The sequence below is a fragment of the Aythya marila genome, assembly GCF_965140915.1.
Source record: "Aythya marila genome assembly, chromosome: Z".
In the NCBI taxonomy this organism is placed as follows: domain Eukaryota; kingdom Metazoa; phylum Chordata; class Aves; order Anseriformes; family Anatidae; genus Aythya; species Aythya marila.
In genome coordinates this window covers 40,327,474-40,353,845 of record NC_139080.1, presented here as the reverse complement: position 1 = coordinate 40,353,845, position 26,372 = coordinate 40,327,474, and the positions used below count along the sequence as shown (strand labels likewise).

Sequence of the window (26,372 nt, the reverse complement as noted above, 5' to 3'; positions counted from 1 at the left end):
CAGCCTGAGAGACATTCATTGCTGTCTTCAACACCAGTGATGGGCCCTGAGATCCCCAGAGCCCCAAGCTGGAGGATCACACCTGTGTTAATGATACACTTCCAGCCAACCCCAACTTGTGTGGGATTTGCTGCTCCACATGGATGCATATGACTCTACGGGACCCAAAGAGATTCATCCCAGGGTACTCAGAGAGATGGTGGGTGTTTTTATGAGACCGCTATTGATTGTTTTTTAATAGTCTTGGGAATCTGGAGAGGCCCCAGTCCCCTCAAAGTCCACTGAGAAAGGCAAGGAAGAAAACCCTGATAATTGCCAGGGATGTCGATCTCACTTCAGTGCCTGGTAAAACGATGGAGATTATTCTGGGAGTTACTGAAAAACACTTCGAAGACAATGCAGTCATTGTAGTGCAGTAAACCCGACATGGGCTTATGAGGGGAAAGTCCTGTTTAATTAACGTAATTTCCTTGTATGACAAGGTTACCCACCTAGTTGAGCACAGGAAGTCAGGAAATGTAGTCTTTTGGATTTCAGCAAAGATTTCAGTCCTGTTTCTCACAATAGGCTTCAGGACTAAATGTCTAGCATACAACGAGACAAGAATGTAGTAAGATGGGTGAACAACTGGCCAACGAGTTGGGCTGAAAGGGTTGTAATGCATGGGGCTACATCAGGCTGGCTGACAGGCACTAGTAGGGTTCCCCAGGGCTCCATTCTGTGGCCAGTTCTCTTCAGTGTTTTCATAAATGACTAGCATATAGGGCTCAAATACATACTATCAAAGTAAGTATGTCAAATACATACTGGCAGCCAAAAAGGCCAACTCTGTACCCTGGGGAACATCAGGCACAGCACTGCCAGCTGGTCAAGGGAAGGCATTGTCCTGCTCTGCTCTGCGCTGCTGCAGCCCCACCTTGATCTGTCTGCAGTTTTGGGTGCCACAGTACGAGAAGGACATAAAACTATCAGAGATCTATCAACTCATCAACTATCAGTAGCCAAAGGAGGGCTACAAAGATGGCTATGGGTCTGGAGGGGAGGACGTATGAGGAGCAGCTGAGGCCCCTTGGTTTGCTCAGCCCCGAGCAGAGCAGGCTGAGGGGAGGCCTCATGGCGGCCTGCAGCTCCCTCAGGAGGGGAGGGGAGCGGAGGGGCAGGCGCTGAGCTCTGCTCTCTGGGGACAGTGACAGGACTCGAGGGAATGGCATGGAGCTGGGACAGGGGAGGGTCAGGCTGGGGGTTAGGGAAAGGGTCTGCACCCAGGTCGGGCACTGGGACAGGCTGCCCAGGGCAGTCAGTGGTCACAGCACTGAGCCTATGGGAGTTCAAGAAGTGTTTGGACAATGATCTCAGACACATGGTCTGAGTTTTGGGTGGTCCTGTGTGAGGCCAGGAGTTGGATCCTCTTGGGTCCCTTCCAACCCGGGATATTCTATGATTTATAAAGGCTTGGATTCTATTCCAGGCTTGGAATTCTCAATGGGGCTAATGGTCCCCATTCCCAGTTCTCAACTTAAAACTTGATTAATTTCTCTCTGTTCAGCTGAACTGAACTTAACTGATTTAAATTCCTGAACATTAAAAATGTAAGATCCTATTAAAAACAACATAAGGTTTAATAATGAAATCAGAAAAATCAGACCAGCCTTTATTCAGCTGCAATTGATACTAGGCACATTATGAAGAGCTTCTATCTCAGGTTAATCTGATTAATTTAACTGACACGTTCATGAGCTACAAAGATACAGGGGAACATTAAAATTGGATATTTTACTTCCTCAAATAATGAAGAGTAAACAGAATGATTCCTAGCATCATTCCTTATCTGAAAGAGAAAATCTTGTTCAGAAAAGCAAAACTGAAGAGCTCTATTAAACCTCTTGAGATCTACAGCAAAACTAAGGGTGTCTCTTCCAGGAACATCAGAGTAACAGTGGAAGATGCTTCAAACAACTGAAGGTGTTTTGTTTTGTTTGTTTTTTTTCCTCCCAGATTAATTTTAGCTGATAACAACTCAATTTTCTCTATTTCAACACCAAACAGAGCAAGTCCTTTGCCACTCTGTGGAAATAACATGAAAACCTCCCCCTCCATTCTTGAAAACCTCTTTTATCTTATAGGGTAAGCCGAGTACAATGGAATTGGCACCCTGCTCCAGAACAGGATGCACAAGCCGACCTTTGCCTCAACCTCTGGGTTTGCACTCCCTTTTACACCCTCCCTGACCCTCTTCTTTCTTTTTTAAATGTGCTTACCAACCATAAAATGCAGCTCAAAACTTCCTCCTTGGTCCGGTACACTGGGGAAATGAAAGGGGACTGTGTCTGGGGAAAACACTTCCTAACAACCACTGCATAAATATGCCAATGTCCTCTCACACACAAGACAGGCATTTTTGGAGTTTCAGTCATCTAAGGAAAAGCCAAGGCCTTACCGGGAATGACAACAGGAAAAAATTATTTTGTGTGTTTTTATTTTTATTTATTTTTAACTATATGACCCGTACAGTCACTCTCCACCCTCTAATTACGACGTTGATTATTTCTGTCTAAAGAAAATTCAAATTTGTCCACCGTTCCTAAATAATATCCTATTTTTGTCCTTGCACACTAATGCACTGTGATGGGTTTGAATTTTAGCAGACTATACTGATACTACTCTCTTACACTTGTTCTCCAACTAATTACACACTCCTCTATTACTAGCTGCTTGGAGTTAATGTTCTTCCCCATTAGCTAATTGCACCGTCAAGGGAAAAAACTGAAGTCAAGCCTTCTCCTCCTTTTCTGAGTTATGTATTCCAATACCAGAAAGATAAGATGGGCTTGGAACAATCTGTTCTTGAAAGATCTGTAATTAATATTAATGAAGACTATTAAAATACACTGTAAACTTGCTACTATGATTGAAGTTCTGCAGGAAAAACAAACAGATTTCTATATTCAAACAAAATATTTTTTAATGTCTAGTGCAAGAATAAAGACACATCCATATTTTGTGAGAATATCGTCTTAGAGGTTCAAACTTTCCTCTCTAGTATTTCATATATTTTTTCCTGAGCTTGAATTGAGTTTCAGCCTGCAGAATGATTAGGTTTACAAAAACAAAGGTAAAAAAGAAAAAAACACCAAACAGCCTCCAGCCCCCCAAACCTCCAAAGTTAGCCAACATAAATTCATAAATGATAAGTTGGTTTTGCAAAGTATTATTTCAGTGATACTACAACATACACATTATATTTCTGGGAATCTATTTTCTGTCCATGGTATTAAGAACAACCTAATACTACTGGCAAAGTTTTCATCACAGCAGAAATATGGCACTAAATAAAACAGTGTCCTCTAACTTGAGGCAATCTAGCAAGAAATAAATGGCTGAAGAACCACAATATCTGTTTTATCTGCTGTTTTTTCTGCACAGTTTCAGCCTCCAATCTCAGTGAAATTTATCATTCTTAAGCACACAACTGGCTGAACATATACATGTAAAATGAGACCTCAGGCAAGAAAAAAACACATTTATATTGTAAAATTCTGTAACATCCACATTTACCCTGTTCTTTTTTTTTTTCCTCTCTCTCATGACACATCTTGCAAATAATCACTTTCTAATTCTACCTTTTAAATCTAATAGATACAAACTTTATCTCAAGATTCTTTGTATCTTCCTTGTTCCACATCTTCCTAATTTTCTTGCATCTGAAACATCTAATGCTAAGCCATCTAAAGAGCATAGTCTCTGAAGAGAGCATCAGTGCTGCCATGAAAAATATCTGGATTCAGTATGGGGATTTTCCCAGTGGGTTAAGCCCACTTAGATGATCAGCAGCCCTGGTGAAATTTTGCCAATGGCTATGAAAGCCAGTTGGACAAAACCAGAGAAAACTATCACTTCCTTAGTAACAAGGCTAAAGAGAAGACCAATAGGGAAACTGGGATGGCTGCCAAAGCAAATAGAGTTGGGAATGATCTAACAGATTTAAGCATTTTCCTCCACTGGCACACTTGTGACTTGTCACACAAAACATTGACAACTGCCAATGAATAAAACCACCACAAAAATTCCAACTCTGAGAAGCATTCTAGCAAGATGCAACTACCTGAGTTTATTTTGACTATTAAGAAAAAGCAGGTGCAAAAAACATTTAAGGTTTTAACCCAATCTTTTAAGCCAAACTACTGTCAACTAAAGCATAAAATTACTGAGTCTTAATTAATAGTGTTAACAATTTTTGCCTCCTTCTCCCCCAAGCTTTTAAAAAAGCTATCAAAGATTTACGTGAAAGTGCCTATTTCCTATTATTTCTTTAACCTTAATTTTTAACCTCCAGGCTATCGCAATCCTGTATCACTGATCTTTCCATACCTATCTTTTCACATCTTACTTGGTAATTCTGTGTTGTCTCCCTCAAGGAACCTGGAACATGCTTGCTATCTACTACTGATCTGACACAGCTATTTTTAATTTTTCTCAGGTGACAACAGGAAACGAGCAAAACAACATCCACTGCTAGCAATAGCTGGCCCATAAGACTTAGCAGTAAGAGTTCTACAGACTCAACCTCCGTCTCTAAATTCCTCCCTTACTTCTGCTACAGATTTACAGCAAAATACTGTGAGTGCTGTTAGAAATGGAAATGATGTGTCACTGTATCTGCCTACAATTCACAGTCAATTCACCTATCATTTTAGGAACCACAATATTACAAAACCACCCATATAATTTTAGATCTTGTCACATTGAATTAATTCAATTTTCCATAGGTCTCAAAGTTTTAAATACTACCATGTGCTATTAAATATTCACCACCATGCAATACTGCTGGAGCTGGAATGGCCTGATAGATGCCAAAAGCATAGCTGCCAAAAGATGCTGTTGGAGTTAAGAAACTAGCTATCAGAACTACTATGTGTTCTCTGTAATTCCTGCTGTCTTAATACATCAATACTCTGACCTGACAGAGAAGCAGAGTAAGTGTAGGAAAATAAGACATCATGTTACACTATCATAATAATATCCATTGTGTGTTGTCTTTTTATTCTATTAGGAAATTCAAGATTAGTGTTATGGAACATTTTTTGTTCCTTCTTTGTTTTAGCTCACGTAGTCTTACCTATCCTCTACCTGTTCACCAACACTAAATACCAACAGACAAACAGAATGTTGTACATGGGCAGGAAAAATCTGTTCTTTCTGCAGAGCATAATTTGACTATGCTGGAAAAAAAATGCAAACCAGTACATATTGCAATGTTTTGCCTGTTTTTTAAGAACATGCTCAGCTGTCTATACTCACTTAATATGACACTATCCACCCATATCAGAGGATCTGCTTGGCAAAATATATATATATTTTTAAACAAGGAAATTTAAGACTTTATTCACTATTGCATTATACCTTGACAGTCAGCTTTCCCACATGCTGTAAAACCCAGATGCGATGGGACCAGGCATTGTAGTTACTTGGGTATCTCCCAGCAGCTTCAGAGCAGACATCCATTTCCTCCTGCACTAGTCGATGAATTCTCTCCACAGGTGCTGCTCCCAAGTTTCCTTTATTCACAAGAGTGGGCAAGGAGTTTTCCTGAATTAGATGTTGCAGCACCCATCGTCTGGTTAAATGATGTACAGTGTTAATGATGAGAGACTAATTTTTAGAGAAAAACAATTTTTTGCATTTATATAAATCAATCAAGCTTTTCTGAGATTTCCATTATCTGAACTATGCTGTAATTAGAGGCTGAATAAGAAAACGTAGCAAACACAACCATCTGAACTGCTCCCAAACTGAGAGCTGTAACTTTATGATCACATTCCAATATAATTTAACTTTAGCTGTATTTGTTTGTTTGCTTACTGTAAGTAGCCATGGCTACTTACAGCATACAGGAAGAAAACAAAAAGAAACAACAAATAAGGAAAACAATTCAAGGTCTGCACATGATTTCTCACAAGTTCCTTTCAGAGGCTTGTATAGCACTAAAATAAAGTTTAAAAAATTAGGCAGAAAAATGTGACTCAATAGAGATATTAACTGTGCTTCATGTGCGTTTTTTACACTTCTCAGTACTGCACATTGCAAGCAAAATTAATTTCTGTACATCATCAGCAGAAAGAAAATGCAAAAGACTGAATGTTTCAGTGGCTACAGGCTTAACTGAAACAAATGTCTTTACTATCAAATAATACATATTTGATCTGAAGACTCTGAGACACGTACAGACTCCCACATGGCTTTTCCATTTTATTTTGGACTGGCTTTTGTAGTATTTTTAGATGAGGATTGTATTTTGAGAGGTGTCCTCAGTGCTACAGAAAATGTACATCTGCAGGCTCTACAGAGAGCTGAAAATTATGGCAGATATCTGTGCAGCAGCAAGTGTCAAGAGAACGCCAGTGAGACCACATGGTCTGGAAATGGTCTGGAAAGCTGGACATATTTCAGTTTGTGCAGTGGATTTTTTCTATTTTGTACTGACTCATATCAGTCTCAAAAGCAATTAATAATTATTTCATGACAGTGTCAGCTAAAAAAATAAAAATTGAGAATTCTCCCTTGCAGTTCCATCATACATAAAATAGCAGCTGTAAAAAAAGATAATACTCAGGAAAAAAAAAAAAAGAGTAATCCGTTTGCTTTTTGTCTCATTTGAAAAATGTTTATAACATTCTTATTCATTGATATTTATTTAAACCATGCCTTTTTCTTAGTTCCTTTAAAAAAAAGATTTAAGCTACTGGAAGACAATATGAACAATTGTAATCTGAACATTACCATCTACTATTTTTTTAAACTTCAGTCACCATATATGCAAGAAATGGGAAAATCTCAACCATTCTCGAAACTACTTTTTTATTCTGAGCAAACACAAGAAAGAACAACAAATTATAACACTAATAAAAATATTCCTAATTTAAGATTGCATTAAAGTTGGAGATAGACATTTTCATTATTTCTAAGATGTAAATAAATACCAAGAACCTTACAACTTAGCTTGTAGTCAAACTTCTGACTAGTTTCATAAAAGTATGTTGGTCCATATAACAATATGCATGGCACCAAGCTCAACATTAGTTACATGCTAAAATTTGTTTTCTACTGCTAGTTACCACATAGGAAAGGCTAAACCATGACAAACTGCAGGGTGTTCTTCCATTATTTCTATGCAATCCTTTTGCTTCAAACAAAGCAATCACGCAGCATGAGTAGTCAGAATGAAGATGCTGAAAAGCCACTGAAGGGTAACAAAATTAAAAATCAACACTGCAGAAACTCATTAATGTTGTTGCTAAATCAATGCCACTAAGATAGAAAATAACAGAAACTAAGTGAGGTAATGATACCCTATAAAGTGAGTAACACCTAGTAATAGTCCATGTATTGCATTCTATGTAAACTTCCAGAATTTTGAGCACATCCACTAAACTCAAAAAGATGAATTTACCAACAACACCCTAATCCCATAATTCATGTTATCTTTAAGACTGAAACTTGTGTATGTTTTTGATAGAATATGAATCCCCTCATAGGATATTAACTTCACGGTTATCTCAATACTGGGCATGTGAAATACAAACATTATGAACTGCTTTCTAATGTTTTCCATTCAAATCTCTTGAAAATTGTCTGTAAAAGGATGAATAAAAATGTAAAAAAAAATAATAAAAAAGAAAAATCACACATACCAAGAAATTTTATCATAAAATTGAGCAATGTGTCTATACTTCACTCAGCTGTGCTACAGGAATTTTACATACACTCAGTCATGACTAAAATAGTTAGCTCTGTGTTTCAGTAATTCTGGAGTTACATTTTTCAAAAATGTGGTCTAGTGTTTTAATATTTAGCATTGGTGATTTAATGGCACTGTGTAAATTAGAAATGATAAAAACATATCCACCAAACCAAAAAAGACTAGCAAAGAAATGGAAAAGAAGACAACTTTAGTTACAGAGATTAGCTTTTATAGATTCTTCTCTTTCCAAAGTGTCTGTAGGCAAACAATAGAGTTATAAGTTGGGGGGGCTAGGGGACAGTAACCCACAATGCTCAAATAGTTACTATTGGAAACAAAATTCTCAGGATGAGAATTTTAGGTCCTGCAAGACATGATAAACCCTTAGGAAAAATGATCCCATCTCCAAAGCTCATTAAAAAATATGCCATACATTGGCATATGATTGTATATTTTGTGTATATCATGTGGCATATGATTGTAGTTCTAAGTGTAGAATAAGAGAAGCATCTTCAAAAGCTAAAGCACTGAATTTTACAGTGACTGGCTCAAAGAATCTGCTGTATTTCTAGTTGTCCTCTTCCATCCAGCACTCTGCTTAACTCACTCACAGAAGAAAACAAAACAAAACAAAAACACCTAGGAAGAGCGTTTAAGTTTGGGAAAGCAACAGAAGGCACGGGACACAAACCTATGAATCCACGTTTCTGGACTCTTTGGAAACTTGGTTAACGCCAGTTTTCCAAGATGCAAATCTTTAAGTGGATTTAAAGTGCCAGATAGTATTAATTCTTTCCTACAAAAGATAAAATAAATTTGTATGAATAAAAGATGTAACCTGAAAACAAAACACAAATCCCAACAACAAACAGCATGGCATTTTGTTTGCATTAAAGTACAATTTCACTGTCAAATTCAAAGGCTTTGGTGGATTGACCCATTCCACTTGGTTATATACGGGCATCACTATTCAGCCAGGCCCAACAAAATAAATCCAACTCAAATAAGTTTATCTTAATACATTCTATCTGTTGGTTCCCAATTCTAACAACCACCAACAAAAAACACTGAAACAACTGTATTTTTGGGTGTGGCCTCTATCACATTTTCTGTTACTAATCAGAAAGCCAAGGAGTTTGGGCTACATATAATGCCTATTAACAGTAATGTTGCTTTTGTCTGCACACTCTAGAAGAGTATTAATAACATAAGTTGCTTCTTTTTTCTTTGATTCAAGGACTGCCAATAGAGTTACATATATGATGAAATACCTTTCTTGAAATTAGGCCTTCAGATTATTTTGTATATCTGAAAATACAGTCACTCTTCCACACAGCTTCCCCCCCCCATCTTATTTTCACACACAATTTTTAAATATGTCTCAAGATACAGTATCACTGATTCCTAAATTTAGAAGGAAGGGAGGAATATTCTCTGTGTGTAAAATATTTTTCAAACTCACCAGAAAGGCAGAAATCACTACATTTATTCATAGATAAAACACCTTCTGGTTGAAAAAAAAAAAAAAAAAAAAAAAGAATTTGCCCTAACAAAACTTACTGTTCAGCTAACAAAAGCCTTCCCAGAGCACCCCTTCAACAGACATAGCAGAGTGAAAGTCTGTATTTTACTTTTTTTGCCTTCTTTGCACAGAATTCCCTGCTCCACACCCTGTTAGGCTTTCCAGATTTACAACTCTTCCAGCCCCTCTCAAGCATGTTTGTAGACATCACCCTGTCACTGGTTACTCCAAGAACATTAGCTTCCATCTCCTATCATCCAATCTACTTATTAGATAGCTGCTTTGAAGTTAAGATACAGTATGATCCAAAATTGCCATTTGATTTCAGTAAACATGCCTCTTCCAGAACATCAACATGCATAAAGCTGTAGCAATTTTGGCTTTTTGTTCATTTGTTTGTTTTTAAATGATGTTGTTTATCACAATCATATGCATGGCACCAGGTTAAGCTAGAGGAGTGACAGTCGGCGAAGGGCATAGGAAAAAAAAAGCAAACAAAAAAATCCTGGTGGGATGGGAAAGAAATACACTATGAAAACAACTCCTACGTACCAAGTAAAACATCTCTGTGGTGTGAAACAGAACATAGCACGGCAATACCGTGGCAGGTGGAAGAACTAGTCTATTATTGCTATGCAAAAGGTGACATTTTGGTAAAAAGCATGTACACGGACAGAGAAAGAGCAGTTCAGATCAGTCCAGCATTAAAAAAAAAAAAAAAAAAAGCAACATGTACAGGTTTAGATTAGATATGGATTACCAGGACAGCAACCTTCCAAGATGTAGACTCCTTGTGGGGATATTGCCCTTTCCACCCTAAAGTATTAACTGCAAATAAATAGGCTCAAACATATTTACTCTTAAATTTGTTCTGAGTTTTGCAAAGTTGAGGAACATCAGAGGCAAGATTTAAATTTTCTGCTGTGGTAGAAAAACAGTTTTTAGCTTCACAGATTTACATTCAAGAGATGCCCTCATTCATAAGTAAGGGACTTCAACCATAGGTATGACTACATTATTATAAACTCCAAATAAACCTCTTTCAGTCTCTTTAAGCAAATACCAGATTTAGGATATACAACTTCCAGCTCAGTTTTTGCCACATGAACCATTGTTAGCTCTTCAGCCTTCAGAATTCCAGTTCCCGTAAGAGAGAATCTGAAATGCTCTTCACTTGCCTCATGTTTTAATGACATCTTTGAAGTCACTGATATCTCATGGGAAAATATTTGAACTTTCAGAGCTTCTTGTTATCTGATGCCTTTTGACATTTGATCAATCATACATGTAAGCAACGATATCAACAACAATGATGCCTATGACAACTTCCTTCGTAATAACTTACAGATTTTGGTCATAGTAGCTTGAAAGATTTTTCAACTCATAAAAACATAAAGCAAGTTATGATTAGTAACTGCAAATGCCTCGTTGCTCATTCTGTATGACAGGAATTTCCCTCTGAGTTCTAAGAAATGACACATCTCCTTTATCATGCGTTCCTACACCACACAATTGGCTCTCGATCAGTTCTCCCTGCTTAGGTTATAGGCTCTGCCATTCTGTAGCTTCCCAGTTTCTTCTAATGAAAATAAATAAATAAAAAAAATAAGCTGTGCAGGCACATTACGCTGTTTCGAATAGCTCCGAAGTCAAGACAGACATATTATATTACCTGTTCTAGCAGATAGCATATTTAAAGCTTTATGTTCCCCTGTGCTTCACTAACGACATACAATTTTCTTTGATGGTCATTTGAGCTCAAATACACATTAGCCTTCCACATCACCACTTGTCTTCTTGCTCTGCCAAGTCCTGTCTCCTCTCCAAGGAAGCGATTTCCTTTTCCTACTCTCAAACAACCACATTCTCTCCACATTCAGTGCTGTTGGGTCAATCACTACCTCTGAAGCTCTCAGCAGAGAATACAATGTAGGAAACGTATTATCTCAGCCTAAAATGATAAACTTATTAGATTGTACACAAAGTACTCTGCAGAAAGGGCTGCTATTCAGTAAATAACTCTTATTCTTTTTATTTTAGGCTTCTCAGAATCTATGATGCTTTTTTTCCTCTCCAAATAAAACAGGGAATTTGTGTGTCAAGAGCATACGATGAATCTGGCACAAAAAACATCCTCTGCAAGATGAAAACAATCATCCCACGGCTGATCCATCATGTTCTGCAAGCAGAGTGCAAGTCCCACACAATTAGTTCCCTGCTTATAATAATCCACAGTACAAATTTATCTCCGGTATCTGTGCAGAACATAGCGTGTCTTCTACTCAGTGACCACATATATCATCCATGTCTGCCTGCCTTGATCTGTAGTATGCTGAGATTGGAACCACACAGCATAGTAGGGAGGCTGAAGTGTTGTGCTTTGGTTTGGGTTGTGCCATTGAGTGCCTACCCTTTGAAAGGGCCAATGCCTAGCAGCAGCCTAAACCAAGGCAGGTGTAGATTCAGCACATCAGAACCTCATCTAGAGCACTCAGAGGCAAATCCCTCAGCTACTGAATGGCTGGTATGACATCAGCCTCTCTCTGAACGTGACACACAGTGCTTCAAAGACAAACCACCAACCAGGCCACCCCGCCAAAAATCAGAGGAGGACAGACATCCTCTCAAGTTTTGCACACTGAGGTAAACCATAAAGGCCATAAAAGAGACAATCTTCACCTACGTTCCTTAATGTTGTTATTCCATTTGCAGTTTTAAACTACCCCGCTCGTGTATGTCCGAACAAACTCTTTCAGCTGTCAGGCAGAAAAAAACACACAGACTGTTAAGGATAGATGCATTTGCATCAAAAAAAAAGACAAAGCAAAAAACCTGAATTCAGTTTTATGTACCACAAGATTACATTACTCTAATAGCTCTAGTGTTTATACATGCTGATAACTCTATTTTGTTACTTGACAGCTACTTGGGGGTATACATTTTCAAGACAGTAAGCCCTTTGCTACCACTTCCACCTGCCTTTCTTATACTCAAGACGCTAGAGAGTGACATATCCCAGCAGAATCCTCCAGAACTGTATCACCAGTTAAAAAACATATATATATATATATATATATATATAAAAACATATATATATATGAATTTCTGATATATAGGGCTGACAGCAACCCACAGCCATCAGCTTTCTAGGTCATTTTGTTCATTTTTTCCTACTGAAATTAAACTACTACTTTTGTTTAACTACAAAAAGTGTTTTTGGTTTTCTTTTCTTGTTTTAAACAAGAGCCCTCCTGGACACTAACAACTTCCTGCCAGCCCTCTAACCACTCTTAAATTATTCCTTTTAGACTGTGTCATATCTTACCTGGGATGCAGAAAAATATTCTCCCACCTGCAGGATTTACACAAAAATTATCTGCTTCACAACGCTATGAATACAACTTCCTCCCCTTCTCTTGCAGTATATTAAGGGCTATTCAGCTTTGACAAGCTGCACTGGTTGTAGTAGTAAATTGATCAGTTTGCTCAAAAGGACTCAGGTATAATATTGAACGAATGGTAAAATGGGAACAATGAAATCAGACAGCAGACATCAGTTGGGTGCTATGCGATTTGGCAAAAAGGATACGTCCATCTAAGTTTACAACTCAATTGAAGCCTGCCTCAACTGATGGACAAAAAGAGAAGTGGCAGTTCAAATGGGACTCCCATCCAAAAAAAAAAGGGGGGGGGCCTAACTCCTGTATTCACGTGCAGCAGCGTAAACTTTGTATGAAACAAACAAAACCCAAAACCAGCATGAAATGAGGCATACAGGATAAAAGAGATGTTCAACATTCCTTCAGCACTCCTTAGCTGAGAAGCTGTTGCTGTGTCATTAACTACCACTTAAAGCGGAGCTTATGGCTGACTTGCATATTCAGGCCCAGGTCTTTCTGATGTCATTTGCTCAGGGCAACCTACCTCACGTTCCAAGCCGTGGTGAAGTCAGGGTTCAGTAGCAGCAGTGTACACGTGATATCCACCAACTCTAAAATGAGTATAAGAAAAAGAAAACACAAAAATTAGCAATGGTTCACAAAGAGCAGTGGTCTTTCTGAAATCCTTTAGCCCCCACCTGTCCTTAACATCTTCCCTCCCATGGCTGCTACATCTATGGATGCCTGCCTCTGCAAAACACTGTTATATCTCATTCCAGAAAAAAAAAAAAAAAAGACAGGTTAATTTAAAGGGGAGCAGAATCAGCCATATCTTCCCTTTTGGCTATTGGAAATAAAGGACTTCTATATTGTTAACTACTCTTATCTAAGAAGTCTGCAGCTGGAAATTTCTGACTGCTACCTGTTTATCTATCTAGATAGATGGTATACATACATACGAATAGATAGACATACAGATGTATAGATATATACTGTATATCTGTACATATATACAGATATGTAGATATATACTTTTATATAGAGAGATATAAATAACTAGATAGACAGATTCAAACACATCATATGCTCTCAGAGATGGACAGGAAAATTACTTAATTTATATTTTAACCAAGATGTTTCTCAGAGAGGTCAGTTGTTATTTAACTGTGTGAAAAAGTGGAATAGCTTTGTTTATAACTGCATACCTACTTGTTCACTTATGTCTGACAGAGCAAGTTTGTGCTCCTCATGATGCTCTTGCCTATAAGTTATAATTTTGAATTGACAATTTTGAACTGAGCTGTTAATGGTGACATTTTAAAAAGTACATTAAAGAATTAAGCTGAATTTGTTTTTTCGTGTTTCTCTTTTTTGCCGTTTTGTTTTGTTTTTGACTTTAATGAAAATTTTTTGTTTAAAGACCTATTTGTTGCTGGGGCATGAAGTGCATCTAAGATGTGCAACCACTTTTCTTTATATGATGCCTAAATGTACACAGCTTTTTCTTTGGCTTATTCAACCTCTGAGACAGCAAAGTACTTCAACACCTATTTAACACCTATTTAATTTTACACGGATAAATGCCAGTGTCCACAATAAAATATTCAGGATTACTCACATATGTAAAATTTAACACCTAGTAAGTATTTTGCTGGCTATGGTTTTATTTGTACACTCAAAAAGTCACATTGGCAACATCCATCAAATCAAAAGCAGATGTATAAGAAGAAATATAAAGTAAAATTGTGAGCTGTGGTTGTTTCATTTACACTTTCCATTTAACCTTCTTAATATATTAGCAGTTACTCTACCTTTTACAAAAGTCTATAGATTGTATTTGTCATCAATACACACATTTAAACACTAATTATTCTGTTATTATTACCTCGAGTCATAAACAATACTAACATATAGTAACACACTTCCTGCCTTCCAAAATGCAATGGGTCAACAGCTAATAATCACTTCTTACTATGTTATGCAAGGTAACATAAATCTTCTTTATGTCAAATTCACATAACTCCTATAGGGCAACTGAGAGCTTCTTGAAGGAAAAAATCCAGCAATTACTACCTTTGCTGCTAAACACAAACCAACGCTAAAAACCAAAAATGGTTCTCCTATATTTAAGTAACTGCATTGTTACTCTGTTCAACCAACCTTCTCCCCAGCTGGTGTTTATTAAATACAACAACACAAACAGAAAAGAAGGAACCCCATACAAAATGTTAGTATTTGCTTTTCCCCTAGACAAGAGCCACATAGAATCATAGAATCATAGAATATCCTGAGTTGGAAGGGACCCTTAAGGATCATCAAGTCCAACTCTCGACACCGCACAGGTCTACCCAAAAGTTCAGACCATGTGCCTAAGTTCACAGTCCAATCTCTTCTTAAATTCAGACAGGCTCGGTGCAGTGACCACTTCCCTGGGGAGCCTGTTCCAGTGTGCAACCACCCTCTCTGTGAAGAACCCCCTCCTGACGTCCAGCCTAAATTTCCCCTGCCTCAGCTTAACCCCGTTCCCGCGGGTCCTGTCACTAGTGTTAATGGAGAAAAGGTCTCCTGCCTCTTGACAACCCCTTACGAGGAAGTTGTAGACTGCGATGAGGTCTCCCCTCAGCCTCCTCTTCTCCAGGCTGAACAGGCCCAGTGACCTCAGCCGTTCCTCGTACGTCTTCCCCTCAAGGCCTTTCACCATCTTCGTAGCCCTCCTCTGGACACTTTCCAACAGTTTCATGTCCTTTTTATACTGTGGTGCCCAGAACTGCACACAGTACTCGAGGTGAGGCCGCACCAGCACAGAGTAGAGCGGGACAATCACCTCCCTTGACCTACTAGCGATGCCGTGCTTGATGCACCCCAGGATACGATTGGCCCTCCTGGCTGCCAGGGCACACTGCTGGCTCATATTCAACTTGCTGTCTATCACGACCCCCAGATCCCTCTCTTCTAGGCTGCTCTCCAGCGTCTCATCGCCCAGTCTGTACATGCAGCCAGGGTTTCCCCGTCCCAGGTGCAGGACCCGGCACTTGCTCTTATTGAACTTCATGCGGTTGGTGATCGCCCAGCTCTCCAACCTGTCCAGATCCCTCTGCAAGGCCTTTACGCCCTCATTTGAGTCCACAACTCCTCCAAGTTTGGTGTCATCAGCAAACTTGCTCAAAATACCCTCTATTCCTACATCCAGATCGTTTATAAAAATATTGAAAAGTACCGGCCCTAAAATGGAGCCTTGAGGGACCCCACTGGTGACCGCCCGCCAGCCTGACGCAGCCCCATTTACCATAACCCTTTGGGCCCTGCCCGTTAGCCAATTGCTCACCCATCGTATGATGTTTTTATTTAGCTGTATGGTGGACATTTTGTCCAGTAGGATCCTATGGGAAACCGTGTCAAAAGCCTTGCTGAAGTCCAAAAAAATCACATCAGCTGGTTTCCCTTGGTCCACCATACGGGTGATCTTATCATAAAAGGAAATCAGGTTAGTTAGGCAGGACCTACCCTTCACAAACCCATGCTGGCTGGGACCAATGACTGCTTTGTCCCCCAGGTGCGCCTCAATGAGTCCGAGAACCAACTTCTCCATGATTTTACCAGGCACTGACGTGAGACTGACAGGCCTGTAATTGCTAGGGTCTTCTTTCTGACCCTTCTTGAAAATTGGCACAACATTTGCCAGCTTCCAGTCTACTGGGACCTCTCCAAATTCCCAGGATCGTTGAAAAATAATTGATAGAGGTTCCGCGATGACATCCGCCAGCTCTTTCAGCACCCGGGGATGAATCCCATCCGGACCCATGGACTTGTAGGGATCCAGGTGGAGTAGCAAATCCCGCACACGTTCAGGGTCAGTTGGGAGTTTGTCATCCCCACCGTCCCAGTCCTCCAGCTCAGGGCACCCTGGGTCCCGAAGCCCATCATCGGCATTGAAGACAGAGGCAAAGAAGGCGTTAAGCGTCTCTGCTTTGCCTACGTCATCGTCTGTGAGGAGACCTTCCCTATCAAGGAGCGGCCCTATGTTTTCTTTAGTTCTCCTTTTTCCATTTACATATCTAAAAAAACCCTTTTTATTTTCTCTCACAGACACAGCCAGCTTCAACTCTAGCTGTGCTTTGGCCACTCGAACTTTCTCCCTACAAACACGAACAGCATCCCTGTATTCTTTCCATGACGCCTGGCCCTCCTTCCAGTAGCGAAACACTCTCTGTTTCCGCCTAATCTCCATTAGAATGTTCCTGGTCAGCCACACCGGCCTCCTGCCCCGCCTGCCTGACTTGCGATATTTTGGAATTGCCTTATCTTGTGCTTCTAGGAGGCATCGCTTAAAGAGTGACCAGCACTGGTGGACATCGAGGCCTTCAAGAGCAGTTTCCCAGGGGACCTTACTGACTAGTTCCCTGAGCAGCCTGAAGTCCGCTTTCCCCATATCTAGGGATGAGGTTTTGGTGGCACTTTTCCTTCTGTCACCATAAATTTTGAACTCAACCACTTCATGGTCGCTATGACCGAGGCGGCCACCAATCACCACATCTCCCACCAGACCCTCTCTGTTTTCTAGCAACAGGTCTAGGAGGGCACCTTTCCTAGTTGGCTCCGTTAGCACCTGTACCAAGAAGTTATCATCTAGGTGCTTCATGAACCTCCTGGACTTGCTCGTGTCAGCCGTGTGGCACTCCCAGTTAACATCCATCTTAGTCTTGCCTTCTATTTAAACTAAACTGCCAGCAGATTGCTGGTGTAGTACATTTTTTAAAACATATCGTGAAGAGTTTCAACCGCCAGATCTAGGTTGACTGACACTTATCATGCATTTCATTTTCAGCTGCTTATCACTTTGCAAACAAGTCTGCAGGCTGTATCTAAAGGGTCCAATGCTTCTGCTCAATCACAGAAGCGTCAAGGCACCAGGACTGCACAATAAGGAGATCTGCCTTCAGGACCTTTTTTATTTGCTATAGGAGGAAAAGGTATTTGCTATAGAAGTGAAAGGTAAATGGGACTGCAAAATGTGGGATAAGATGAAACTGAGATAAACAACAGAATACTGTGACAAAGGACTTCATTACAGACAACACAGAGCTGCTGAACTTGGACATTAAAAAGTCTGAACTTTTTAGGGTTGAATTTTATTAATTGTTTTAGTAATTATTAGGTACCATCATTATATAGTCTATGACATATAGGATATGTTAAATGAAGTTTATTACAGCCTATATCGATCTTTCAAATTCATTTACGAAACAGTTTTCAGAGACTACATAACTCCACGTAGAAGAATATAGTTTGTTTGTCCTACAGGCATGATTTCACATTAATGTTATTATTCTGGTATTGCCCAAGGTCTGAAACAGCACCAAGGCATGCACAATTTAAGCACTAGCTTATCTAACATTTTGTTTTACAGAAGTGTTTGAAAAAAAAAATTAAAAATCACCGTATCCTGAACCTGATCAAAGGAAAGAAGCAGACAAAAGGAAAGTCTCCAAGCAATAACCATTTCTTTCAGTCCAATTTACTTTGACATTTGCTGTAACAAACAGCAGATGTAGATTTCACGAAATATGAATTCTGAGCCAGAGATGTCAAATGACACAATTTTAGTAACCTCTGAGTTTTTCCATGCAATGTCATGTGACAGATCTGGCACACATAGGTAGGAGTTGCCAGATAGTTCTCTTTGTGTCAATAACAAAACTCAACATGTCTTTTATTTAAAATTTTAAAAGCACTTTCTGCTGGATACATTTTAATCAAAATACAGCATCACAGATGCTCACAAAATAGGTATCATTCTGTACATTAAAAGCTTCCTCAGATGCAAGAGGGCAACAATGACTGTATATTTTTAGCTTGTTTTCTTTTCAAACGTGACTGTATCCAGATTTTTATTTCTGTACGTGTATCACACTAATGAGCTTTTCAGAAGAAAAAAAAAAAGATTCCACTGTTTTAAAAGAAAAGAAATTAGAAGAATTTAGAAGAAGAAAAAATTCCACTGCCTTAGAAGTGGAATTGCAGATTTATGGGAAGTAAGGATATTCTGGGAATGTGCACAATGATACTCTGAATAAGGAGAAGATACGTAGCAATTTCAGACAACTGTCTTGTTGATGTGCACAAATAATATACATGCATATATTAAAACAATTTGGAGAAAGGATAAAAACATATTATCAAACTGGGACTTCTAAACTACAACAATAGCAAAAAGTACTCTTGATCGTGGATCCCAGAAAACGTTCAAGCTTTCAAAAGAAGCCATGATAAAATTAAACATCTCTCAGTAAGTTATTAAGGACTGGCTTCTTCTAGGATCCTGCCAGAAGAGTATCAGATGAAATCATACACCCTAATCGGGACCCTGTTCTTCTTCATTCTACCTAAAATGGCTTATGGTAATTCAGACAACACAGAAGAGGTAACGGGAGACTGTATTTGCAACCACTGTTTATTACAAATAGCAATAGAATTCCCAATTGGGTTTGCAGCAGCAATAAATTTATACTTTCACTATATGCAAAAGAAAACAGCTACCTTGCCAAATTCTCACTCTGAAGTCTTACCTACAAAAAAGAATTCAGTAGGAAATCCTTGAGGATATTACATTTCAAATGTACAGAAAAGGTAATGTCTCTTGATACAGTATGACTACTTAACCTATGTTATAAACAATTGTGTAGGTCTGTCTGGGAAAGACTTCTACCTTCATTTCCTCCATCACTGTAGTTCAGTTTCCACTAGAATTTCCTATCAAACGTGAGACTCTTTTAAGGGTACAGCATGCTAAATGCTGTAAGCTGTACATTGCTTCTAAATGTGCTACTAACAAGGTGAGGTCCTGATCATGGTTTACAGGAGTTGCTCAGAGGACATGAAAATACTGTCGGTCATCTCTTCTCAAACATGTGACATTGGCTTCCATAATTAAAGAAACAAAGGAGAAGGGAGTTACTCTTCAAAGGAAGAAAATCAAACAAGATTCAATAGACAAACAGGTACTTATATAAACTTTGCAGCGCTCCACTGTTTTCTGATGCATAATTTTGGCCTGTGTTTTGAGAGAAGAGATTCTGAGATGCTTCATCTGTGAGGAAAGTAGGGACGCTTTCTGAACAGTCAGAACTCCCTTGCCATTCCTGCTGGACAGACAGGAATGCACCAGACAGACGGTGTCACCACAAGAAAGCACAAGAACCTGCCTAAAAGGAGCAGTGTGCCAGTAAATTTGCATCCAACTGAGAGAAACATACAGGAAGAAAAATTTTTAAGCTGACTGCCATTTAGAAGAGACCTAAAGCCATAAACAGAAAAATTAGTTTCCTAAACTACAGCTACCCTTTTTCATTCTTGCTTTCAACAGAATAAGTGACTTTGTAAAGAGTCAAATATCCCATGTCACACTTGCTTATAATTCTTTAAAAAAAAATCTTTAGAAAAAAAACCACGCATTCAAAATAGACAATACATAGAAAAGTACTTTTCACGCAAGTAAAACAAATTAAAAAACAGAGCAACAATAACAAAAAAAGGAAAAAGGGAATAGAGTTTTACAATTACTAAGTTGTTTGGACACATGATTCCTGGTACCCCTAAGTCCAAAAAGCATTGCACTTCTTTCTTACTTCAAATCCACACATCTCCATAACTGCCCTTCTGTCTCAGGGCATACTTCCTTCTGTACACAGAAATGGGAATAACTCACTTCCCTCTCAACCTTCCAATGTGGCAAGAGAGGAAGGATTTGCATTGTCAACCAAGCAGCAATACAACTTGTTCGTGTCACCATGAAGCACAACATAAAGCCTGAGCGCTGCACTCAGTTCTGTCAGAGCAGGTTAGGCTGCCTTCAAGAAGGGGCAGTGTAGTGTCCAAAAAAGGTAAATAAAAAATGTGTGTTAAAATCAGGTAAAATACTATTCTACATCTGGGTAACTTACCATCTTTGTTCAGCCATTGTTTTCTTTGTCTGTAGAGCAGAAGTTTATTGTGGACATATGGCAAAAGAAACTTGACGCACCAGCTCTCCACACCAAGCTTGTTTTCTACCAGGACTATAGGGCTCCGGTTATATCTGGCTTCAGGACAGGGTATTAATCCTATTTCATCTCTTTAAAAACAAACAAACAAACAGAAAGAAATATAATTAAACTTACTTGCAGTATTTACCAATTATTTTTCTCAAAAAGCAGTGCTCCCTGCCAGTTCATCACCTTTTTCCCTGATGTTACAGAAGTCTGTGCTCATTATTCTCAACTCACCCTCTTGTTTCTTCCTACACTTCAGGTATGATAAAATGTGTTTTGAGAAAGCCATCCTCTGCACAATCATGCAGCAAATTAACTCAGTAATAAGTGATTCAAACACGTTTTAAAGTGCAAATAAAGATTTAAGTTGAGGGGGGAAAGAAAAAAAGCCTAAACATATTTTATCACCACACAATTTATTCAGACACAATATAAAAGCTAGCTGTGGTTTTGGTTAAGCGCCTCTACAAAATTTTATTTTAGCTCCCCAGTGCAGTAGCAACAGAAAAACAGGAACACTTCAAGACATGCTGAACAGCCTCAATGTAATGTTCATCCATGACCGGATTAACAAGAATGAATTCAAAATCTTTAAAATGCTATCTAAGAAGATTCCTTCTGGTGATTCTGGCTTTTCTGAACATACCCAGAAAAGTTACACCAGGTTTTCTCAAAAATCTTGAATGGGCAAGGTCCCTGCTTTGTATTTTCACAGTACCAACATTAACCAAGCCTCTAGAAAAAAAATCAAATAAATAAAACATGGGCACAAAAATTAATACCAGCAAACACAGCAGCAGCATCAGAAGCTTTTTAGTTTCAAGGGGCGATATAATTTTTTCCTTTTTCCTCAGCTTTTAGTATGCATGAGCGTTGGAAGAGTGGTCATAACAGCTTCTTAAAAACAAACAAGACCGTCAATTATTCACACTCACCTGAACCAAAAGCAATATTATTCTATACTTGCTATTATGAATGATTTCGCCTTTATGCCCTGTTTCATAGAAAAATGTCTGTTGCTGAGAAGGGAGCTCCTCAGGTCTCAGACAAGAAAAAAAAAAAATCTGCTGTGGTTTTCAGAACCACCTTAAATTTTCTCAGTACAAGGCCTACATATATGCTCCAACCCTGTAACCTCAACTCAGTTACCTTAAACTAATTTTGTTACTGGATAATCTGAATACGCTGATTTAGTTCAGTGTCTAAAAGCAAAAGTGACACCACGAGCTTGTTAAAGAACAAGTATATCTGCTTTTTCAGGAAACTGATTTGTTCTGTCAGACTGCAACAAGCCACGAAGAGCACAAGTAACCTGAGGGAAGACATCCCCAAATAGCTTGGCTCTGTCTCCAAATGCACAGCCAGGTCCCCTACCCATCTCTCGTCACCTGGGAACAGAAAAGGAAAACTCTGCGTTTTACTGCCCACTACACCATAAGCAATAAGTATCAAAAAAAAAGATTTTAATGCTTGCTGCTCCACTGAAAAAACAAGTTAAGGTTTTCACAAAGCTAGTCAGATTAGACCTACAATATCACTCCAGACTGCTGCTTTCAAGAGGGTGCCTTATAGCCTAAATTTGGTACTTACTGCTGGCTCCATTGCATTTATGAATCTTAAACCTACAGTCCTCGGTCAAACTTTGTCTGGCCTTGCATACTGGGACACATGGGGCCTCAGCTGCAAGAAAGATACAGTTACCTGTAGCTTTGCTAATTAACTCTGTGAATAACCACTAAAATTTACCAGCTAATGCCTATAGACAGTACACCAAAGGTAAAGAGCAAGGGGAAAAAACAAACAAAAAAAAAACAGAGAACCACACACCCACACCTTCTGTCCTTACCAAGTAAAAAAGGTCTGATTTGGGAAAGCTAAATTTCACAACGCTGCATTGAAGATGCCACAACGACAGATAGGGTTTGCAAACACTCCAACAAACCAAACACCCCAACTCTGGGGTCATGCTCAGCAAGCCAAGAGGCAGAGGACCATACCATGGCACAACGAAAATTGTGAAGACACAATGCAACACAAGAAATGGTGTATCTGGTAACTGCTTGGTTTTCCCAAGATGCAACCAGGACTTGTCATCTGGTAGAGATGCTGTCTACAACACCCTGGTATTGCTTCTGATGACCTGGGTGGTTCAGAAACCATATGTGGCATTCAGTTCCTGAGAGGGAACAGAATTTATACTTTAAAATACCAGAAGAGCAGATTTATCCACGACAGGGTGCCTAACTTGCGGCCAAAACAATCCATACAAACCACCACCTTTTCCAGCTGGCTGCTCCTGAAGGCCCCTCTGGTCTGCAAAAGGAGCAAGTAAGAGGGCAGGCCGTTCATTTTGTCAGTCCAACAGGCACTGCTTGAGAACTCCTGCAGCCTTTGCTCCATCGTACACCCCCAAGAAAAAAGCTTCTGCAGCAGGACTCATGTGCAGGCACCAGTGACCCAATTAGCGCTTGTAAAAGTAAATGACTGAAATACCCCTAATCTTCTGCAGACAGCCTTCGGCCACAGAATAGTAGGATCATCCAGGTTGGAAAAGAACTTAAAAGATCCTCAGATCCAACCACCAGCTCTTCTGGGGTTGCTGTGACTCCAGAGCGGGACCTGGCACTTACCCCTGCTGAATCGATCCGGCCCAGGCGTGGGCACACCTCGGTCATATCGACATGACTGCACAAGCCAGCTGCAGGACGGAGGATGCCCACATTTAGGTCAAGATACAAGGTGCTCACAATACCAAAGGAAACAGTAATCGAGGGCTGCTGTTCTTTGCTATCACCTGAAACACAACCTACTGTGAAAGCAACATTTCACTCCCTAAATTCTCTGGTTTTCCATTATTGTCCGGTGAATTTTATGATTTTTTGGTGTACTTGCAATTCTTTTCCTAAAAGCAGGTACTCTGGTCATGTTCCAAAACCTCCATGAATTACCTTTGGATTTACAGGTGATCAATGTATCATGGTAACTCACATTCCTAAAACACACGATGGAAGCTGCTAGAACTCAGTGGATGATTTGAACGAGGTTGTCACTGAAGGCCTCAGTCATTACAGAGCTTCTTCAACCTGCATGGAGACTGGAGAAGTTACGTGCAACCATCTGCTGAGCTCTGGCAGCAGCAAGACGAGTTTCACATCAATAAGGACTTAACAAAGAAAACTTCTTTCTCGGTCCCCAGCAGAGAAATTTGCAATCATACCAAAAAATGCCTCGATTTAGAGTTTTGAATCTCATAAAATGAAGTGTGTTTTTTAAACACAGTAAGAACATGGTGAATTGAGACAGAAAAAGTGATCCAAACTGAACTGATATAAATCATTGTCTGCAAACTAGAAAGCACCTCAGATTTCACACACAAATGCTGGGCTACCATCTAAGAGTTCAGCTTCCCAATTACACCCACAACTCAGGTACTTTTTTGACAAGTGAATCATATGTTCTGTTTGACCTCACATGCATAAGAAAAGCAAAGTTGATAAAGAAAGCATGCACTGATCTGTTCAGTGTTGGCAGTCCATCAGTTCCAGTGGGACAACCCATGCCAATGATTTTATCAGGACCTATCCTTGTAGGCACTGGGTAAAAGTATCTTCCAGTAAACTTCACAGCTTTATGAAAGCTTGCTCCAAATCTAATTTAAAATAAATACATAAAAGAGAAAGAAAAACATTCTAGTTAGCCCCAAATTGAATTTTTACATGTTTTTATTGTTCACCAGAGACAACACCCTGTTTAAACCTTAGAAAGCATGGAGCGTGCCAGAATAGAGCATCCATTCCGACAGAAGCAATGGGGGCAAGTGAACAAAGTCTCAGACAGCAAATGGGACAACAAATACCATACGAGTGATTAGAGTTGGGGACAAAAGTATGAGGTCCTGAATGCACACTGCGCACTGGGCAAGCCTCTTATTCTCTGCGGAGCCAGATTTAAGGAATTCAAAGCTGGATCTGTGGCACAAACGGGACACTCAGCTGAAGAGGATAATGTTTGCCAGGGACTGCAAAGGATCACAACCATCTCGGCGCACTGGAGGAAGGCAGGGCGTCAGATCTATGCCCACTGGGGCTGCAACCCGCTGCTCCAGAGGCAGAAGGCCTGCAGCCAAGGGCCTGGCGCCTGTTTTATCCCCACGGGAGCTGTGTCCCAGGAGCTGGGCAGGCTGACCTCCCCCTGCCCACCTCGGGGGAGCGGTACCCAGCCCGTGCCCGCTCGCTCCAGGCATGACACAGCGCATCGGTCTGGCTGCACATGGCTCTTGTAACCTACTTTCATCCCCTGGATTGCACGAAAGGGAAGAGCAGCAGCAGCAGCAGCAGCAGCGTGTTCCCCCAAAACACAGCTTTGCCACCGCTGAGGAATTTCGGAGAAGCAGTGCGGGACCGAAGAGGCTCAGGGCGTTCATTCACAAACACCGCCTGCCTACAGCCCACCACGGCTCACCACCTAGCAGCGAAACTCCACGGCGGAGCGCGGCGCCTTGTTGTAGGCAGCACCCACAGGCTGCCTGCTACAACCCGGCCACCCACCCAAGCGCTTAGCTACAGGCCGGGCAGGCGAAGGGCAGCCGGGAGGGCAGCCCCGGACCCTCCGCAGCCCCGTGCCCGTGCCCAGCCCCTGCCCGTGCCCGTGCCCGTGCCCGTCCCGGCGGCGCCGCTCACATGTGCGGGTTCCGCGCGAAGGCGTTGCGGATGTCCTTCACCACCCGCTGCACCAGCACCGCCACCTCCTCCGGCGACTCGGCCATCTTCCAGCACAGCACAGCACAGCACAGCACAGCCCAGCAGAGCCGTGCCGTGCCGTGCCGGGCCCTGCCGTGCCGTGCCGAGCCGAGCCCAGCCGAGCTCTTCCGGGGCAACGCGGGGCCGCCGTGCGGCTGGGGCGGCCCCGGCTCGGCGCCCCCCGGCGGCTGGTGGCGGCCGAGGGGACGGCGCCGCCCGCAGGGGCCCGGCCCCGGCTGCTGGGGGGGGTGGGGAACCGGAGCCGTGTCCTGAGGGCAGAGCGCGGCGCAGACAGACACATTTGTAGAAAAGGAGCTATGTCAGGGCAGTGTGCGGCAGAGGGAGGTGGATGTCCCCCCTGAGAAACGCTGAATGTGTGCCCACACGTTTTATGTAGTGTGGCCCCACACCAAGTGACACAAGGCGCTGATGGGAGTGCAGGGTTAAAAGCCAAAATGAACGTGTCAGAGACCACCTTCTGCAGCAATTGCTAAAAGACAGCTTACGACTTTATATGTTGCTTTCCACTGACTCCCTGAAATAATATTTTAAGTGTTTATGGATGCTGAAAAGCCTGCTGTAATATTTTTCCTCTCACGAGAAAGGGCAACCCCACCTCCTCATCTTCCCAGCCTGTCTCTCCTGAAGAGCCTTCACTGCAGCCCTCACCTCCCACCACACCTCTGTGCTCCCAGGAAGATCCCAGCCTTGCAGCTGCACACACAGCTCTAGCTCACACCGTCCTGACCCCCCACAAACTGCCTTGAGGCATTTCTCCATTATGGTGCATTGCTTACATTCGTGCAAATGCTGGAGGTGAACCTTAGTTTGTTGGCCGGGGGGATTCGCTCCTGTCACATCACTCCAAGCACTTTGCTCCTCAACCCTGTCCATCATTCCCTGACAAGCCTGCCAGTTACTCTCTCTGGCGCTACTTGAACAGAGATTAACCGAGGTGGTGTAACA

At 40.8% G+C, this 26,372-nt stretch overlaps 1 protein-coding gene across 2 annotated transcripts in view; it reads right to left on the bottom strand.

Annotated features, from left to right (window-relative positions):
* Positions 1 to 25,474, bottom strand: part of PTAR1 (protein prenyltransferase alpha subunit repeat containing 1) — a 38,120-nt gene extending 12,646 nt beyond the window's left edge. Inside the window, exons 1-5 of one of the 2 annotated variants that reach the window (XM_082783480.1) lie at positions 25,347 to 25,474; positions 20,581 to 20,750; positions 13,185 to 13,251; positions 8,430 to 8,534; positions 5,401 to 5,614 (exon numbers count right to left, since the gene is read on the bottom strand). In XM_082783480.1, coding sequence (XP_082639606.1) covers positions 5,401 to 5,614; positions 8,430 to 8,534; positions 13,185 to 13,251; positions 20,581 to 20,750; positions 25,347 to 25,432 — 642 coding nt within the window. In that variant the 5' untranslated portion in view covers positions 25,433 to 25,474. Of the gene's footprint in view, positions 1 to 5,400; positions 5,615 to 8,429; positions 8,535 to 13,184; positions 13,252 to 20,580; positions 20,751 to 25,346 lie in introns of those variants that run through there. The other variant, XM_082783481.1, reaches the window with a different exon arrangement.
* Between the last annotated feature and the right edge of the window lie 898 nt (positions 25,475 to 26,372).